The 19424-nt window shown below is 42.9% G+C and overlaps 1 protein-coding gene across 1 annotated transcript in view; it reads right to left on the minus strand.

Annotated features, from left to right (window-relative positions):
• Window positions 1-19424, minus strand: part of SLC22A16 (solute carrier family 22 member 16) — a 91787-nt gene that overhangs the window by 42339 nt on the left and 30024 nt on the right. Inside the window, exon 2 of the mRNA XM_082250002.1 lies at window positions 15292-15768. Within this exon, the coding sequence (XP_082106128.1) occupies window positions 15292-15768 (477 nt within the window). The remainder of the gene's footprint in view (window positions 1-15291; window positions 15769-19424) is intronic.

Here is a 19424-nt window from a genome sequence, read left to right on the forward strand (position 1 = left end):
GGGACAAAGATGGTGAGCAGCAGCTGGTCATGATCTGATAGACCCCCTGCCAAATAAGAAGCTGCCCATATCAAAGGAAGGCATGCCGCATTGGCAAAAGCCAAGTCGATGCGCGAGGCAGTTTTGTGGGCGCGAGACAGGCAGGAGTAACTCCCCGGTTTTTCCAGCGCCAGACCTCCCTTGAGCTGGGCAGCCAAGGCCCAAGAAACAAGGTCCAGGGAGGAGACCCACAAGGGATTGGAGGAGTCCAGAGCACCATCTAAAATAACATTGTAATCCCCAGTTTAGAGCACAGGCAGGTGCAGGTAAGGGGCCAGTTTCACTAGGAGATCATATAGGATCTGCGAGTGAAAGGGCGGAGGCACATAAATACATACAAGAACCATAGCCACCCCTAAAATTTTCAAATGTAAGACAAGATAGCGGCCCCCTGGATCAGAGATTATCCTCTGGATGGTGCAGGAAACACTTTTAGCCACTAGAATGGACACTCCCCTAGCATAGGAGGAGAAAGGTGCATGGAACATATGTTGCAGCCACGGTCTACGAAGTGCGAGTATCCTGCTCCCATCTAGATGAGTCTCCTACAGGAGAACAATGTGTGGTCTAGCCGCCTTCAAATAAGTAAACATTGCGGCCCTCTTAACTTTATCATTAAGACCCCTAATGTTCCATGACAAAACTTTAACAGACATAGCCATAGAAATCAATTAAAATGGGCAGCCAACCCCGAAGGATTGTAAGAAATAGTACTCAGAAGTATCCCTCAAAGGACAGGGACAGATGACAGTAGATAATAGCATGACCCACAGTATAGGAAAATGAGCATCGGCGGTGCCTGAAACCCAGAAAACTAAACCCTGCTGTAATACCCGAAAGCAGAACAGAAAAAAACAAGGCATCCAGCTTATTCCCAATACTTGCAGCTAAAGGCTCCGTAGCATGGTTGGAACAGTTTAAAACAGTCACTCGCCTAAAAAAGTGGCAAAATAGAAAAAGGAAAAAACCAGAAGAGAAAAAAAGAGCTCCACTAGTGAAGCGGAGCCAACAAAGCACAATACTACATTGCATGGCCACCCCAGAGGCACAGTGCACACAGCCAGATGAGCTGGGGTAGGAAGGCAAATAAGAAAACAGCCCGCATTATATGGAATCAAGCCAGTCTATGGCTTCACCAGAGGATTCAAAGAATTAAACAGCACCCTGGTATTCCACTCCCAGCTTACTTGGATAAAGCATGCTGTACTTCAGGCCCTTAATCCGTAGACGCTTGCGAACTTCAGTGAAGCAATGGCGCATTTTCTGCGTATCGACAGCAAAATCCGGGAAGAGCATGATTTTAGTATTTTCACAGTGCAATTCACCCTTTTTGCGTGCCCCCGCAAGTATCCTGTCTCTAACCCGAAAGTTCAGAAAGCGGACCAGCAAAGGCCTCGGGGTTGGCCCCCGGGGGGGGGGGGGGTGGCCCCGGTGGTCTAGAGCCTGTTGGTACTCTATGTACCAACTCTAAACCACATAGGTGGGGGATACATCCATCAGCTGCAATAGATCTTTAAAGAGCTGTTTAGCAAATGCAGCTGGATGAGCCCCCTCGGCCTTCTCAGGGAGGCCCACTACTCTGATGTTGTTCCGCCACTGCCTGTTCCCAGCGTCCTCCAGCTTGGCAGTCAGGGCGCTCACCCAAGTTTGGAGCTGTGCACAGCGACCGTATCCTCCACCTCAGGAATTCTCCCCTCAGCACCTGTCAGGCGGCCACGGATCTTATCCAGGTCATGCCTAATGAGAGTGCACTCTCAGGGCAGCTTTGCAGCCATCTATCGCCTCCACGATAGGCTTAGTAACATTCACGGCTTGTGTCTCACCCAAGTGCACAGGGAGGACCTGAGAGATGGGACCAGAGCTGGAGCCGCTCCTCTGGGAGACAGCGTGTTCACCTCCATCCCCGCCGCTCGCTTGCTAGAGGAGGGGGAGGAGACCACACGTGGCTAGAAGATGGCTGAGGACTCTCATGCGCTCCAGGTCTTCTGGGTCCTCTGCTGCTTTGGAGGCTGCGGCGCCGGCGCTGATTTCCTGCCCGCCATGAGCCAGGCACACTCCTGGATCAGCCCAAGCAGGTAGAAGCAGCACCAGGGGGATAAAACCCCCGCTGTAGGGCTGGATAATGGACGGATATTTGCAGAGCTCCAATGGAACACGTCCAGCCCTGATTACATTCCGGCCACGCCCCAATTAACTCAGATGTTAGCTATATCAATCAATTTGAGGAATAACTATATGAATAAGGAGATATTTTAGTGGGATTTTATAAGCACTGTTTATTACAATTCTTGTTTTTTTTTTAGGGCGGTCCACTTGATATGTATATATTTTTTATATACACCTTATATAGATAATAGCATTGTGTCATGGTGTAACATTGATGTCCAGACTAATGTCTAAAAGACTGCTTGCTTTAAAAGCATGCAGATTAAACATTTGGCCTTCCTTTGTTCCATATTATTAAACATTAGGTATATTCTGAATTTAGGTGGTTGTAAACCTCATGAAATCTGAATAAAGCACATATATCTGTAGAGTTTACTTGTCTCTCTCCAAAGCTCTGAGTGTCATTTATCTCTGGTGCTATGTTACTCTGTTATCAGCATGTGTCACTTCTCTCAACACCAGAGATAAAATGGTAATGGGGAAGGAGAGCTCAGCACACAGCTTGTCTATTCACAACACAGCTCTGCATCATTTCTTCATTCTTGTGCCATGTGTGAAGGGGGGTGTGCCCCTTTCCTCCAATCAGCAATCACACACTGTACAAGAGCTCCAACTGCAGCTCCCCGCCCATTTGTTTGTGCTACTGACAGATGCAAAAGCATTTTTAGCACTTTGAAGGTATGTAGAAAAGAGAAGACTGAAGATAAACAAGTTAACTGTATGTAGGAGGATTTGTTTTATTTTTGTGTCTCATCTGGGGTTATTCACTTCACTGGGTATACGAGAGGGTTTACAACAGCTTTGACGCTGCCCTAAATGGTTAATGACAAACCTATAAGTTGATTTTAAAAATGTTGAAAATATGATACAAACCTTTTGACAGCTGGATCAACACGATGAGATGGAATATATGGATTGACCACTTCATCCGCTCTGGATATACTGTACGTAGTGTAGGTTTTAATCAAGCCCATGGCTGCAGTGGCAGCATTAAGCGTGTATTTGTTATTTTCATACATGCATTTTCATTTCATGTAAAAGTGTTCTGGACAGCAACAGAGCTGCCTGATCACTTGTACGGTGCTTCCCCACTCTGTCAGACTCTTACCCCCATGGTTCCTGGCTCTCCTGCTCTGGGGCCAAACCACTGCTGTCAATAAAGCAGGACGTGCTCAGTTCTGATGGCCTAGGAAAGCAGCTAATCATGTAAAATCTGTGCTTGTTTAGCTGCTGTGGAGAACTGGGAAGACATGGGGGTATAATAGATCACTGATGTCTCCATAAAGAGGACCTGTTACCTGCTCAATGCTATCACTTTGTGGAATAGTTAGCCCCATCATGATATCAATAAAGCTAAATGAAAAAAAAAATAAAATAAAGTTGTAATAAAAATGTAAATAAAAAGTTCATGTAACCCCCATCACCCTGCACACACTCGCAAATGCAAATGTGCACACAGGGTGCTCATGTATATGTGAACAGGAATTGCACCACATATGTTATATATAGCCATGAATGTCAGAATGAGAGCAATAATTTTAGGGGCATCATTTACAGTTTACTTTAAAATGGTGAGCTGTAAAGGCATTTAAATTAGAGATAGACCGATATGGTTTTTTCAGGGCCGATACCGATATTTTGGTCACTTTAAGTGTCGGTATCGGCCGATATGGGCCGATATTTTGTACATTTAAAGTTTTGAAAAATAAAGACAATTTTTGACACAAATCTGGTACTGAACATGTGGGATAGATCTTTTAGCTGTAATGTGCGGCCTTCCCCTCCCTCCCTGCCTGCCATGAATCCCGTGTGAACTTAGTTTAGTGTCATCAAAATCCTAGAATCCACTTTATTAGTGTTTTATATAATGTCCAGTGTGTGTTTTTGTAATAGAATAGTGGGAAATACCTTCATTACATCGCTGCTCCGGGCTCTCCTCGCTAATCTCTCGCTCTGCTGTTTTCTCCTCTCATAGCTGCCAGAGGAGGATCTCAGCCCCTCCCCTCTGCAGTTTACACAGAAGTGTAGGGCATTAGATTAGAATAGTGTGAAATACCTTCTGTTACATCGCCGCTCCGGGCTCAGCTAATCTCCCGCTCTGCTGTCCTTCTCTCCTCCCCCACTGACAGCTGGGGGTCACGGAAGGGCCTGAGCGGCAATATAATGAAGGTATTTCACACTATTCGATTACAAAAACACATTATATATAACACTAATAAAGTTGATGCTAGTATATTACCTACACTAATATTACATACACTAATATCGGTAATATAGGGCAGTTCCAGGGATGATACCGATATATCGGTAAAAGTGAATATCAGCCCTCCGATAATCGGCTTTGCCGATAATCGGTAGATCCCTAATTTAAAGTTAATTTTGGGTACCATAAATGTTTTGCCAATTTTCTGGTGCGTTTGACACATTTGGTATCTATTCACACTACATTACTTAATCTATTACTATGTACAAAAAAAATTAAATTGTGTTTCTATGCAAAAAATTCATTTAGTAGTTTTCTTTTCCTGAAAACAGTGCAAACATCATGCAACATAAAAAATTGCAATTACTATACAGGATATTTTATTCTAGAGTGCCTTTGCTTTCAGAAAATATGTATTATTTTGGGGCTTTAAGTAACTTTATATCCAAAATGCAGTTTTTAACATGTGTGCAAAAAATGAAAAAAAAAATGCTCTAGAGATTAAAGAGCTTTTAAACTGGCTAGCATTACATTTTAAAGTTGCTCATGGGGCTTGATTTTAAAATACAGGTCATGCTTAAAATTTGTGTATAAAACATCACAAGCTTTGATATTATACTAGCAAATTGTTTATAAGTTATATGTTTAGGAAATAAGCATAATATCATAGGGCCCCTTTCACATGGGGCAGATTCGATTTTAAACATCAGGGAATCGGCTCACAGATCCCCTGCTGATGGTAGCACAGCGGGTAGATTACACAATCGTGTCCACTCAGTATCTGCAGAGCAGACACAGACAGAGCCTGCTCTGCATTATGGGCAGCTGGGAGTAAACAGACTCCACTGTCTGTTTACACCCAGCTTCCCTCCGATCCACTCTACCTAAACAGAGGAGGACAGATGCAAGTAGACCCAATTGGACCCAAAGATAGGTGGGTGTAAACAGGCACAAATCCATTTGCATTCACCTGTCCATAGGGATGAATGGACCTTCTGATTAGGTCCGTCTGAAAAGCTGACAGAATGACCATGTAAAAGGGGCCTTAACATTAATTAGTATTGTAACATTTGTTCATTGTTTTACTTTTATGTTATCTGAGGGCCTAGTGTGCAGTATATCACTTGTAGAGCTAGACCTTTTTGAAAAGTGGCATTTTTTAAATGAGGGAAATTATATATTGCAAACATACTTAATTTCAAAGAACTAACTTTTACTTTTTAAAGTTTACAAAGGCAGCCCATAGAGGAGTTAATTTTTTTTTTCATTCAACCAATGACTCAATCCCCCATTTACACGTGTGATGGCGGCTGACAGGGTGGTTGTACGGAAGTTGATTGGTAGATCCATGGTCCCTGCTTAACTAAGCGAGTTTTGATCCATGTATGTCCAGCTTAATTTACGTATGTTATAATAAAGCACAGTCCTGCTTGTTGTTCTACTAATAAAATATTTAATTTTACAATTTATTAGGATGGGCTGATCAGTTGTGTGTTTTAATCCACAAGAAAAATAATACTATTATTAATACTTTTTTTAGATTTATTTTTTAAATAACATATATATATATATATATATATATTTTTTTTTTATATATATATATATATATATATATATATTTTTTTTTTTAAGAAGAGTGTGTGAGTTGTGATTAAATTAGATGGCTGAGTCATGCGAAGGGGCTATGCAAGGTTATTTTAGCCCAAACAGATTTATGTTGAAATAATTGACATCCCAGATAGTGGAAATAAATCTCAGCTTCATATAACTGCTTCTGATCTTGGCCAGAGCCTCCTGTTAGCAATTCAGATTGCATCACATATGAAGGTATAAGAACACATAATCCCAGTCTCTCTGTGGAACATGATTTTGTTTGTGTGTAGAAGATGTTTGAACTTTGAAGAGCTGGAAATCTGACAGCTGAACAATTAGCAAATCTGTCATTTGCTAGCAGTGTGGCGTAGAGAATAAACTTTGGAGAGCAAAGTCTGGATTCTAATACTTCTTTAGTGGCCTTTGTATGATTTGTCTGCTTCAAAATACTGTTTTACTAAAAAAGTTTAAATGGAACTCTTGGAAAAAAATCCCAGGGTCTATATTGTATTACATATGTATGTCCTAGCTTACTTTAATAGCTGAAAGCATCCTCTCACTTAACATCATTGCTTTTCTAACATTTTGGTAATGGCACTCACACCACAGTAGAAAATGGCAGCTGGAGTTCTGCTTCATCAGTCACTTTTTCTCCCTCTAGATAACAAAGACACAGCAGCCCACTGATGAGGTCATGCCTGTGTTCTCCCTTTCTGTAAATGTGTTTGTTGTTGGCTTGTCAGTGGCTGATTGCTTAAAGCGTATTTCCTCCATTCAAAAGAAGCCACTTGTTAGGTCCCTGCTGCACTGGCCAGATTTCAATCCATCTATGGCCAGCTTAAAACAGGCCATAGATGGTTTGAATCTCAGACGGTTTACTAGCCAAGAATCAATCCATTTATGGGCAGGCTGATTGTACCCAAGTCGATCCATCGAAATTAACTTGGACACAACCAGGGTGGTCTAAAAAGGGGGGGATAGGGGAAGTGGAACTGAAACCTCACCCGTCCGCTGCAAGGACAGAATCATATTCTATGGAGCACATATACAGAGACCAATGAAACAGCTTCCACACAAATTTCACTTCTTTGCCTCTCTAAGCGGCAGTGATGTTTTCCATGGAATAAATCTCAGCCACTTTGGCTAACCACATTGAGACTGTAAAGGGAGATTCCTGCTTCCACAATACCAGTAAACAAGCCTTTGCTGCATTCAACAAATGAATTAGCATTGAGTTCTTGTATCTATGTTTTGGGAGATCAGTATGGTGTGGAAGGTATTTCACTGGATCTGAGCCAAGTCAAATTTAGTAAGCTCAGTACAACAAGAAAAAGCTGCGCTACCTTATGTGTATCAGCATGTGCATAAATAGCATCTCAAAAAATGGGATGATGCCAATAAATACTATAAATCCTAAACTGTAGTGTCCTGTGCTTTTTTAAAACATCCAATGCAAAATAAATATCATGCATGTGAACAATTCTTACAACCAAGCTAAATAAAAGTGCTCAGTGCTGCTAAATAAAGTGCAAAGTTTATTAAAAGTGTAATCAGTCCACTCCAAAAAGTGCTTCAATAAAGCTATTGCATTTGTTCTTGTATGTCAAAGTGACTGTGCCATGCAAACAGAAAGAGGACTCCACTTGAGTATCCCACCAACCCCTTTAACCCCCAGTGCCCCCATCTGGGATTGCTCTCACCGAAATGTATTGACCACCTAAGCCTATACTTATGAAGGTCGTTATGCGCTGTGTCCCTAATCCATGTTATGCTCTCCAAAAGACCCAAATCCCTTTCACACTTCAACAAAAAATGGAGGTACAAACCCTCAAAAGGCCAAAGAAGCAGTTTGAATGCTTTTGAGACCCCATGGGAGGAGGGTCCAGAGTCTAAGCAAAGATTTTCAAATGTAATGTTAGGGCAGGAAGATAGCCAACCACAGAGCAGACCAGCAAAACAATGTATTAGTTGGTGTAATCACAAATTGTCTATCGGCAAGTCAAACATCATTCATATGTTCGAAGAGGCATTCAGTCCAGAACCTGACAAGAAGTCTCAAAGGAGAAACTTACCCAGTGTCAGGAACCATTAATCAGACTGAGACAGAAAATGCAGTAAAAATCACACCTTTAATGTAATAGTAAAAATAGTACAGATCAAAAACGTAGTCAAAACATAAGCCAGGGGTCGGAAGCCAAAATGGGTAATCAGACGGGCCAGTTGGAAGCAGAAGGTCGGGATAAGGAACCAGAAGGGATGTCAGCAGGGCAAAGTCTTTAACCACTTTACCACCGGAGGATTTTCCTGCTAAAAGACCAGGGGTTATTTTGCGATTTTTTACTGCGTGACTTTAACGGACAATCGCGCGGTCGTGCGACGCTGTACCTAAACGAATTTCACGTCCTTTTTTTCCCACAAACAGAGCTTTTTTTTGGTGGTATTTGATCACCTGTGCGATTTTTTGATCACGCGCTATAAACAAAAAAAGAGCGTAATTTTTGCAAAAACAACAATATTTTTCACTTTTTTTTATATGAAATTCCCCCCAAAAAAAATGTAAAAATCAAAATTTTTTAAAATTTTCGGCCAATTTGTTTTACGCTACCTATGTTTGGTAAAAAAAAATCGCAAAAAGCGTATTTTGATTGGTTTGCGCAAAAGTTATCGCGTTTACTAACAAAGGGAAAGATTTTTGTCATTTTTGGTGTTTTTTTTTTTAACGAGTAATGGCGGCGATCTGCGATTTTTTTTGCGGTACTGCGACATTGCGGCGGACAGATCGGACCCTTGACTGACATTTTTGACACTTTTGGGGGTACCAGTGACATTACTGCAGTAATCAGTGCTATATATATGCACTGTTACTGCAAAAATGACACTGGCAGGGAAGGGGTTAACAGTATTGGACAGGGAGGGGTTAAGTGTGTCCTAGGGGCGTGATTCTAACTGAGCAGGGACAGGTCTACTAGTGTAAAAACAAAGATCAACAGTTCTACATAGTAGAACTGTTTGATCTTCACTTTTACACAGGGAGAACTGACAGGCGGCTTGTTTACACAAGCTGCTCTGTCTTTCTCCCGCTGTACCGGCGATCGTAGTGTGACCGGCGGACATCGGGTCCGCCAGTCACACTCCCGCACTCCTCCGTGAACGAGCCGAGGCGGGCGCGCGCCTCAGCGGGCGCGCGCCCGCCCGCCCGCTATTGGCTCTGGAAGGAGTGACAGGCGAGCGACGTAGACCTACGTCACTCTGCCTGGCCGGGGCCGACTGCCGCAGTAAATATACTGTGCGCAGTCGGCAAGCGGTTAACAGGAACACAACAGAGACACTCGGGATATCTTGACAAGGCGAAGACAGGAAATAAATGAACAAAGCAGCCTAAATAGCCAAAAGGAGCTGGCTGTAGGCGGGACTGACGAGCAGATAATCATAACCAGATCAGCCACTGAGGAATCAATGAGTGCTGACAATTAACCGACAGTTGAGCAGCCTGAGCACAGAGAAGAGAGCTGCTGCGAGCCCAGCCCTGACACCCAGCTAAAGAAGGCATCTACTGTAAACCTCCTATTTGTGAGGTCAGGAAGGAATGCCTGGTTGCCTAGGATTGGAAGTAAATGGGAAGCCCCTCCACCTGGTCCAGCAAAGTGTTGACTCTGTTGTACTACCCTATGTTACCCAAAAAAATAAACCCCAAAAAGAGAACTCCTGGACTGTTCATTGAGCCAAAGATGGACTGTTACCGTGTGCCTGGCTCCAGGTCACCTATTGGGGAAAAGACTCTGGACAATCTATTTAGCGGCTCCTTCGGGCGTAAAGCTACATTAACCATAAGGTTTTTCAGGGTACTGTATTCACGGAGTTTGCTTTGCGGACTAGAGATAGGATTTGTGATGATAAACGTCATCTGCAAACGCCACCACTTTCTGCTCCGCCCTTCCCACTGAGAAGCCATTAATGTCTGAGTGGCTGCTAACATCTCAGCAAGGGTTCTAAGGTCAAATTAAAAAAATCAGTGGTGATAAAGTGCACTCCTGCCTCGTGCAATCCATTAAAGAAAAGAAAGCTGAGGTAAATTTGTTAGTCCTAATTGCTGCTAAATAGTACATGACATTGATCCATTTACTAGAATTTTCTCAGACACTAATATGGATCAGTCCAATCCACCCTCTTGAAAGCCTTTCTATGCATAAGAGGAAGGCCGACACAGAGGTTTTCGTTGACAATGGGCTAAATGCATTAAATCAATAACCCTATTCCTGTTCTAAATATTTAACCTTTTGTTAGGACAGACAGTGTTAAAATCTAGTTTACAACTGATATTTAGGATCAGCCTGCATAGTGCAAACAGTGGAAAATACAGCTGCCCAGATTCCTCATAAACAAAGCGAACTGGTAGGATTTTGCAGTGCTTGAATTTCCAGAAAAAAAAACATCTAAAAAAGGTAAGCTGCAATTTCTAATGAATTCATTTTGGAGCAGGATTGCATGCTTATGCAGCTTTGTCAGGTGATTTTTCAGGCGTTTTTCAACTAAAAGGTGTGGAGTGCTGCTGCAAAAGGGGCGGGGATGCTGTTTGAGCTGAAAACATGCAACAAAACACTTGAAAATAGCTTTTCAGGCACTTCCATTGAAGTCTATGGGGGCAAAAATACTCAATTGTACCTGAAATTTGTATTTTTTGAGTGAGAGGAGTTTTGCTACAAGTGGCAGGACACTCAGATGTGAATGAGGGCTATTGAAAACAATAGGTTTTTGCTTTCTGAGCGTTTTTGAGCTTTGAGCTACAAGCTCCAAAATGCTCAAGCGTGAATGAGGCCTCACAGGGAAGCTCATTGCACAGGACTGGGGAACAATGGGGCACTATTGAGCATGGGAATGCTATAAGGTGCCCCCAACAGAATTGGGAGGGCAATACTGAGAATGGTGGCAGTGATTAATGTGAAGACACTATAGGGGGGCAGTTCTGAGCGTGGCCACACTTTGCAAGGCACTGCTGACAATCAGGACAGTATTAATCATGATGTACTACTGAGGTTTTGATCCAATAAGGGGAGCAATAATGGGTGATGAGTCACTATGGTGGGGTAAGACCGAGCTTTGTGATCACTAATAAAAATAGGGAGACTACTAAACAAATGTGGAGAACTATGGGAGGCACTACTGCATATGGGAAACAACAGAATAATCACTATAGCATGAAATTACTGCACTGCTATTTATTGCAGTGGTACCATGCACAAACATACTAGCGATCAACCGATTATCGGCAAGGCCTATATATCGAGGGCCGACATTGACTTTTGTCGATATATCTGTATTGGCCCCAGAACTGGCCGATATTGCCAATATTCCAAATATTGCTCATGTAAGGGTAAAATTATGTCACATAGCATAATTCCGTTTACAAATGTTATTGAATATGCCACTCACATATGTATAAATTAAAGATATGAGCAATTCCACATTAGCAGATCTCCTGGCAGATCTCTCACCCATTTGCTGTAAGTGATACCTGGGTGATATCACTCCTTTCAGCATCCACTGCTCTGTCTCTCACCCGCTCCATCTCACACCCACCCGATACTGATCCGTCTCTCACCCACTTGCTGTAAGTGACAACCGGGTGATACCACTCTGTCCGGCATATGATGACGATCTCGGAGGTCACGTGGTCACGCCGGGCATGACCACGCACGTGACCTCCGAGATCGTATGCTGGACAGAGTGGTATCACCCGGGTGTCACTTACGGCAAGTGGGTGAGAGACAGATCAGTATCGGGTGGGTGTGAGATGGAGCGGGGGAGAGACAGAGCAGTATTGAGTGGATGCCGAACGGAGAGGTATCACCTGGGTATCACTTACGGCAAGTGGGTGAGAGATACCGATCTGCCAGCAAATCTGCTAATGTTGAATTGCTTATATCTTTAATTTATACATATGTGAGTGGCATATTCAATAACATTTGTAAACGGAATTATGCTATGTGACATAATTTTACCCTTACATGAGCATCACCACCTAATGGTTAGAGGACGGGAAGACTAGTCTCGGACCCTGACATAGGATGTACAAAATATCAGCCCATATCGGCCGATACCGATATGCGATGGCCAAAATATCGGTATCAGTATCGGCAACCGATATCGGTCAATCCCTAAAACATACTGTATTTGTTATGATTTAAATCTTTCCCCTTTAATCACAACAAATTAGGCACTCCCACTTTTTCCTACAATGTCCTGCAATAGATCTTTAGTTCAAGTGTTCTCTTTTCCAAAATGTGAAAGCTTCAAGTTATAGTGTTCAAAGCAAAGCTCTGATTGGCTCAGAGTGCCAATGGTCCCTCTGGTCCCTCTGTAAGTACTACAATGCAAGTAACTATAGGAAGTTGATATTAAGGCACACTGAGTAACATATTAAAGCTGTATTTAAAAAACACATTATTTTACAGAAATCATAACTAAATCAACTAGAATGTATTAAATGTTTGCTTACCTCCGATTTAATAATAGAGCTGGCTACAGAAAAGGACTAGAGTTTGCAAGCGTATAAGGTCCACATACTGTGCCTAACACACTTTTCTGTGGAAGGTAATCCTTTAAAATGTCTTCTGTAATAGATATACCTTTACACCACAGTTACTGATTTTATGGTTCTAGATAACTAAACATTCTGGCCAGCCTGAAGTAACTGGCAGTTCAATAGATAGTAAGAGTAAGGCCTCATACACACTGGACAGTATAAAAAAGCCAATAGCGTTAGCTGTAGAAAGCTGTAGTTGTAGAGTGAGTTTTACAGCGTTTTTGTAGTACAGTAATCCCCCGCTACATCGCGGTTCAGTTTTTGCGGTCCCGGTAATTCGCGGTTTTTTTTGTAATGTTATTTTACTATATAAATCATTAAAAATGAAATATTTTTGTGTTTTCCATAGCTCTTGCTATGTCTCTTAGTATCTTTTATGTGTTTAAATGAGTTTCTATTGTTTTAAAAGTGTGTTTAAAGACCTTAAAATGCTTCTACACGTACAGTGACAGTAAAAAAACATGCCTACAATGCATTTTAATAGGGTTTTTCTATTTCGCGGAATTTCACTTTTCGCGGCTGGGTCCGGAACGTAACCCCCGCAATGGAGGGGGGTTTACTGTAGTGTTTTTTGGCATTTTTTAGCTGTAGTGTTTTTTAGCTTTTTTTAGCAAAACTATACTTCCATACAGTGGCGGCTGGTGCATTGGGGGCACAGGGGCGCCGCCCCCCCCTATCAATGCTTCCGGCCCCCTAATCTACATGCAGAGCGCCGGACGCATGGAGTTCAATGGGGCTTTTTTTTTTTAGCATGTGATTAGAGTCAGAGGCACTAACAGGCTAAAAAAAATGGTGGGCTTGGGGCGCAGAGCACTGCACCCGAGCCCACCCAGTTGTGTGAGAATAGCAAATGAAAATTCACTATGGTCACACGGATCCTCCTCCTGGCCAATCAAGAACGGGTCCTGAAATCCGTTTCCCAATTGGCCGAAAGGAGAAGACATGCCATTGGAATGGAGGAGGAGGGAGGAGACGCAGACGACTGAGGGGAAAGAAGCCGAAGCCGCCGCCGCTTGCTGCTGCACATGTCCAGTCAGGGTGAGTGAGCCGGGGGGGGGTCCTGCTGGGGTCCTGCTGTGGTCCTGGGGGGATATGGTGTGTGGCCTGGTGTGGTCCGGGGGGATGTATGGTGCGGTCCATCTCCCCACCCCCCCGGCCCATGGAGCACCGGCCGCCACTGCTTCCATAAAAGCGTATAGCTCAAAAACGCTGATGAACGCTGAAAAACCAGATTTTATCAGAGTTAGAGCATTTTTCCAAGTGAAAAACTCCTCTCAAAACCCACTAGTTCTGGGTTTTTTTCCAGCAAGAAAACACCTCCTGCTAAAAACAGCTAATAACAGCCTATGTGTGCATGTTTATATAGAATAACATGTTGGGGAGTTTACTGGCAAAATGTCTGACAGCAAAAGCAGCAACTGTAAAAACTTCCAGTGTGCATGAGGCCTAATAATACAATGAGCAGCAACAGTTTGCTTTGTAAAAAGGTAGTGTGAGCATTTCAGAACACTGCAGTTGGAATTCTGTAATGTAAGTCTGACCATGCTCCCATATCTTCTCCCATATCATGCTCCCATATCATGCTCCCATATCTGTGTTTTCTTATTGACTATATATATTTTTGACTATATTCTTAGCACTGTTGAGAGTTTGAATATCTAATTTAAGGTGATTCTGCCCTTGCAGAACTTGTTCATAACAACAGATCCTCCTACAACCCACCACTTTCAAGTGGTTAAACATAACAAAAAAAGCCCCTAGCTTCAACACAACAAAATAACAAACTGTTTAAGTATTGATAAAAACATAGTTTGGTATTACAGCTTATGCCCCGTTCACGTTAAGCGATTTGGAATTTTGGGCAGAATCACCTTGATTCTTCAAATCACAGCAAAATGTGCAACTAATGTTTGGGTGCGAATATTCTTAATGGCACCCTAAATGCGGTGCTATTCCTCCGCCATGAGCATGCAACAGAATAACACGGCAATCGCATCAAAACGAGAGCTTACAAATTGCACTAAGCTTATGCCAAAAAAGGAGCAGGAACTTCTGTTGGGGGACAAACGCCCATAGGGCAGCCCACTGAAGCACATGGGAGATCGCATAAAATTTCAAGACAAAAGTGACGAGCCGGAATTAGTCTGCTGTAGGGGTCTGTTGCCCTCTACTGTTTGTAAGTAGCTGTGCTGCTTAAGATTCAAAGAGATTATTTATGTACATCATTTACTGTCTCTATGTGTCTGGGTCAGAAAGTTAACTGAACCACATGACCTTATTAACACAGGGGCTGCTACTGCTGCTGTATTTTCACCCAGACCAGAAGCAGAGACTATTAGGCAAGTATCCCTATGTTATAATAGTTTAACTGCAGTTTCCCGTAGCTTCTTGATTGCATATCTAAAGGTTGTGACAGACGTATCTCTGTCCTATTTGGTATTATCTCACATGCACAGTGCTATAAAGCTAGGTCCTTGCTACTGTGTGTGTGTGTGTAGTGGTGACCTTCTAGTATATTAGTAGATAACTCCTGTTATTTTAGTTGATCCTGTTTCTTCTGGACCTGGATTCTGTAATGAGTTTTAGCTCAGGGCTCAATAAGCAGCATAGGCTAGAGCCAGGTTGGCCAAATGACGGCCACTTCTAGTAGGTAGCATGATGATGAGACTTTTACAAAAATAGTTTTCTTTGCATGCATGTACTGTACCTGTCTGCAATGTCACCAAAGAATACTGCTCCGATCAGGACTCCAAGCATGAAGGTAGGTTGAACTAATTTAGCAAACCATTCATGATCACAAACCAAATCCCAGTCAGTCACTATGCTACTATCCAAATTAGTAAGATCATAATGAAATCCATCAGTACAGGAAAAAAGAGTCTTATTTCCATCAGACTTGTACATCAGATCTATGTTATTTTCACGTTTAAACCTGCTACAATGCTGCAGTTCCCAGATGTCCCCATTTTCCTGCTGGACAACAAGATAATCATTTGGTGATGTCCATAGATCCCACACTTCACGAAACTCAGAGAAAGAGTCATTGTGGTGTAATATCAGACTGGTATTTCCTGGAGGTCTGCAGACAAATTTTGGTGTAACAGCAATGAACACGGAGGCCAAATAGTGAATGCCACATGAGATTGCTTGAAAAGCAGAAGCAAAGTATATGTATGCTTGAAATCTGCAACAGAACAAAAAACATAAGTTATACAGGAAATTTAGAGATAGGAAAACAGTTGTCAGTAAAGCCTTTAATCATTTAAAGAACTATTGTCACCATTTACAATATTTATAACTCCCTGTGAGACTAAGTACATATAACACTTGCAACTGTTCAGATTGGTAGCCCTGTTGTTCGCAAAAACACACTTTTCAATGCTGACTGTAGCCCCACCCTCTTCTGAAGCCCAAATTATGGGCATTCCTTTTGGGGGAGGTAAAGCCTCCACGAGTCCCACCCCATTTCCAAACTGAGTGTGATCTGCCACTATTATGAATTAATATTTAGCACTGCTTGTATAACAGTAAAGGATTACCCAGAGCTTTTGCTTTGTGTAGAATATCTGCCAGTGCCCTGGATTACACCAAGCCGAACCGCTGAGTACTTGTTTACCATCAAGAATAAACAAGCCATGCTGATTGTTCATTTATAATAGTGATAGATCACTCAGAGCTCAGGGAGAGTGATGTATTCTATTATTCTGTTATTGAATGCAAAGCCTGCTCGGATTGGCGGAGTAACATCAGCCCGCCTCTCTAACTCTGCCAATCGGAGCAGGCTTTGCATTCAATAACAGAATACATAGCTCACTGTGATTGGCTTAGCGTGGTATACTGTATGTAGCCGAAGCTACGGTACATACGGTATAGCGGTACAGGATTCCCGCATAGCCAGCATCTTGAGATTACATCTACTGGGAATACTTAGGGTACCTTGGAGATATTATGAGAGATTACATGTATTACAGTACTTGGGGTACCTTTGAGATCTATGAGAAATCTGATGTTTTTCAATGGTGTTGCCTTGATTCGGAAGGGGGGTAGTCTTATACGGCGAGTATAGCCCAAAACCTATGTTTTAACTTGAAAATTAGGGGGGTCATCTTATACGCCCATTCGTCTTATACGCCGGAAAATACGGTACTTCCTATAAATAAGTTCTTACTTAGTAAACTTTTTCTTCGGAAACTTTGGCCCCAGTCTCTTTTCTTGCTGTTCTTCTGACCAAAAGCTAGACATTTTGTCCCCTGATCTCCCCAAAAAGGTAGAATAAGCCAATCTTAACTCTGTTTCTACCATGCAACAGGAATGACATGGCCAAGGCCTAGGCATTTGGTTACCAAAGCAGCAATGGAGAGATCTTGGACAAGGACATGTTTAGAATACATAGTTAGTCAGGTTGAAAAAAAATACGAATGTAGCGCTACCCCTGAAAGAGCGGCTTGGTAATTTGGGTTCCCTGTTCTGCGTCTCAACTTCAAGAACAACCTCAATCCTTCTGATACACCTGATTGAGTGAAAGTTACTGCAAGCACTTATAGGAACACAAGTGTAGATACCTTCAACTTCATTGTGAATTTGTACTACAAAATAAATACAAGATTGTTTAGTGGTAAATGAACTCAATGTATTGGTACAGGTTAGAATAAACGGTGGTTTGAGCATAAATTAAATCACAGAAGGTAGGTTCAGACATAGTCCACAAAACAGTATAAATACTATGCCAAGGTGATATAGAATAGAATTCTGTACCACTAGACTAAGATTAACTAAGCAAAGTCAGCAACACTGCATATAATACTTAACTGCAATGTGAATAATAATACTATAACTAGTGAAGAGTGCACTCTAGAGATCATGGCTAGGATACCTCTTATTATATGCAATAGGTGAAAGTCTCTGTGTAACAGCTGTAAAGGGACAGTCTTTAGTCCTAACTCTACAGTTGGCTAGCGTTGGGGCTCAATTGTACTGTTGGTGCTTGTCAGAATAGTCACAGTCGAGTCTCCAGGCAGCAATAAGGCTGCTAGATGGCTGTATGGTCAGTTCCTAAAGGGCTCAGTCTCTGTAGAAGCAGATAGTAAATACCCATAGCAGCAGCTCACCAGTCCCAGCGATATTGCAGCTCACCATCTGGTCACACACAATGATTAGTCCACTCTCTGCTCTGTTTCCAGATTACTCTGGCTGTTGGCACATCTGGACTCAAGATTCCGGATCCTGCTCAGACCGCCATTATGCATCAGTAGTGGTGTACACTGGACAGCGATGCACACTCTCCAGGCTCCCTCATGGTAAGAGGAAGTCATGACCTTCAAAACCCGAGAAAATGCAGCTTTCCCCCCTCCTCTGGGCAATTTCCCTATGGGTAATGCTGTTCAAAAGCTCTTGATTACAGTAGAGTCTCTCTCCTCTGGCCTACAGTTTCCATTGTGAAGTGCTGCTTGACTCAGTCTATATCTTCCTGCTCAGCAGGTCCCTCCTCTTGCTTATATAGCGGTTAACCACTTCAGCACCACAGGAAAGCAGCTACAGAGAGCATCTGCAGTTAGTGCTTCTCTCACTCTCCATTCTTAGCCAAACACCCAGCTGCTACACGGAAAATTGTTTACCCCTTCTTACCATAATTTTCCTTCACTGGTGCATCCTTATGTCAGCCTACTTGGGTCAGCTCTACCCTCTGACGCCTCCAGGACAAAGCCTTAACTAGCCCTTAAAATTCTCAACTGACAAGTCTACAGATGTTCCATAGCCATAGCCAAAGTGCAGCAGTTCTAATTTGGGGAACAATGCTTTCAGCCAAGGTTTAATCTTCTAAACGGTCTTTATTAACTAGGACACTAAGGAGTCTGAAGTCCGTCTCCTATCTATCAATGCAAACTGAAAATACATTTGTACACGTAACAAGCTGCAGCTTAGACCTTCTCTAAAGTCCAGGAGATGAGACACCGAAAGAAACAGAGGATCAAACTTTCTAGTCATGGTAAAATTTAGAAAAACATGCCAAAATCTGCAATAGGTTTAGTTCATGGAAAACTTTCTGGCCTTTAACAAAGTTTCATTGACTGCTTCATAGATGTCTAATCTCTTGAACCACGCCTTTCAATTTCAAAGTCAATGAGCTGAGGCCTTTGCAATAGGGTGTAGCACCCTCCAATGTAGGTGCTAGGTAGAGTATAGTGGGTATTGTCTGCCTATTAGTAGGGCAATGTCTTCAGTTAGGCTGGCATGTGTTCCCAGGTGTGCCTGTTGTGTTAGGGAGTCTCCCCACTGTATCCCAATGAGGGCTCTCATTGGGCAGTGCAGGAAACCTGACCAATAGCACACCAGGGCTTGTATCCATCCTGGAAGGGCAGATTCTGCTGCACAGCATTCTGGAAGAGGGTAGAAGTCTGTGGGGAGCACAGGACAGATGGTCTTTGACGGGAAGCAGAGTCCGAGGGAGGTGACGGCTGTTTCTCCTCCTGTCAGGAAGAATCGGGTGTCCCAGGCGGCTTGTCTGAATAGACACAGGGCTGAGCTGCAGAGAAGGATCCAGGTGTGCTGGGGACCAGCGGAGTGTTGGGGTCAAGTTTCAGGAAAGCATTCTGAGTCATGAGTACTGCAAACTGCCCCTGGGGGGTCTGCCTGGCAGAGGGGACCACTCCGGAGAAGGTCAAAAGGATCCAGGAGCTAGCTAGCCAGTACAGGAATATAGAAAGGGGGTGCCAGAGATTACCCTGAAGAGTAAGGGGCTGCCAGCAGTTGGGCCCTGAAATGTAAAGTGTATAAGCGTTGTAGCATCATTGCTAGAGGCTACCTCAGTCAGAAAAGACTACAGGGAGTAGTGCACAGGAC

Source organism: Pelophylax lessonae (assembly GCF_965119305.1).
Source record: "Pelophylax lessonae genome assembly, chromosome: 3".
Classification (NCBI taxonomy): Eukaryota; Metazoa; Chordata; class Amphibia; order Anura; family Ranidae; genus Pelophylax; species Pelophylax lessonae.